The sequence below is a fragment of the Odontomachus brunneus genome, unplaced genomic scaffold (assembly GCF_010583005.1).
Source record: "Odontomachus brunneus isolate Ranch 3 - 2012 unplaced genomic scaffold, Obru_v1 Obru_scaffold_293, whole genome shotgun sequence".
In the NCBI taxonomy this organism is placed as follows: domain Eukaryota; kingdom Metazoa; phylum Arthropoda; class Insecta; order Hymenoptera; family Formicidae; genus Odontomachus; species Odontomachus brunneus.
The window spans coordinates 59,033-60,636 of NW_022639743.1; the positions used below are offsets into that span (position 1 = coordinate 59,033).

General features: G+C 30.0%; 1 protein-coding gene across 1 annotated transcript in view; it reads right to left on the reverse strand.

Moving 5' to 3' along the window:
- Positions 1–1,433: 1,433 nt before the first annotated feature.
- LOC116853247 overlaps positions 1,434–1,604 on the reverse strand; it is a 9,176-nt gene continuing 9,005 nt past the window's right edge. The window contains exon 5 of the mRNA XM_032834219.1: positions 1,434–1,583. Coding sequence (XP_032690110.1) covers positions 1,468–1,583 — 116 coding nt within the window. The 3' untranslated portion in view covers positions 1,434–1,467. The remainder of the gene's footprint in view (positions 1,584–1,604) is intronic.

The following is a 1,604-nucleotide window of genomic DNA, read 5'->3' on the forward strand; positions in this document are numbered from 1 at the left end:
CTCCTCCTTCCTTGTTCTCTTCCTCTCCTCCCTTTGGTACTCTTCTTTCTTCATCCTCCTCCTCTTCCTCTATTCTTAATTCTAGTGGCATATGATCCGACTCTATTCTACCTCCAATTACAAAATCTTCTGCCTTACAATATATTTCCTCACTTACAATTACATAATCTATCACCGTGTTTCCTCTAGCGCCTACATAAGTGAATTCCCCTTCCCAATCCCCTTTATAATCTCCATTTAATACATACCATCCTTTTTCTTGCACCCACCCTATTAATCTTCTCCCATCCTTTCCTATCATTTTATCCTTACTTCTTCTACCCTCTCCTTCTTCCCCCATTTCATTGTTCTTTAACCCTCCTATCCTAATATTAAAATCCCCTCCTATTATTATTTTCCCATTTTCTCCATCCTCCACCATCCTATTCAAACTCTCTTCCAACCTTTTCCATCCACCCTTATTATATATGGATATAACTATTATCTTTTCTCCTTTCTCTTTTATTTCTGACATAATTATCCCCTCCTCCCTTTTTTTAATTAACTTTCCTTCCTTCTCCCCCCATCCTTTCCTTATACCTATAATCATTCCTCCCATCGCCCTCCCTTTCCTTTTCTCTCTCTCCGCCCTACTGTATTCCCACTGATGTGACTTTGGTAACCTTTCCTTTATCCTTTCCCACCCTTTATCTATATAATTTTACATAATTACGCATAGATTTATATGTAATTATATATATTGTTATATATAATTGTGTATAATTATATATAATTTTATATGATTATATATAATTATACATAATTATGTATGGACAAATTTCATACATAATTTTGCGTGAAAAATTCTTCATCGGGATATAAGTAGTTAAAATACAATATAAAGAGAATAAATGAAAGTGGATGTAAGAAGAATAGACAAATGATGATTAAATGCAAAGAAGTGAGCATTTTTTCTGAATATATAGTTAAAAGTAAAATATAAAAAAAACAAAAAGTTTAAGAATTAATAACTAGTAAATGAGATAATTTATTCTTATAAAATAAGAATGTTAAAAATGAATCCAATAAAAGAAATTTTCGCTAACACCAATATAAATATTGCATGATTTGAAGAGGTCTATGTAACACATTTACTTTTGTTGCCAGTAATTTTTGAAATTTCACACAAGATTGCCTTCTGTTTTTTAAATGAAAATCATTTTTATTCTATAAAAAAAGTTGTAGATAATATTAAAACAAATTCAATCATGTTAAACTATATGATCTTCAAACAACTCCTATTTGATTTACTAGATTCTGAATATAACAATTGTTCATTGTTTTAATTATGGTTTCAAAACAAAGTAATCCCTTATGAAATAATTTCAATTATGTGCTTCACTCTGTAGTATTTTTAATATTAAACATTAAAATAAGAAAAAAAGCATATTACAAAACAAAAAGTAAAAGCAATGCTCCTAATTCAAATTAAAATGTACGTGTATTCTTCCGACATTTTCCTGAAACGTGACCTATTTTGTTGCAGTTTACACATATAGTATTTACTGCAGAGCACGCGGATTTAGACGCGATATGCGTTAAACCACAATAATTGCAGTTTAAGA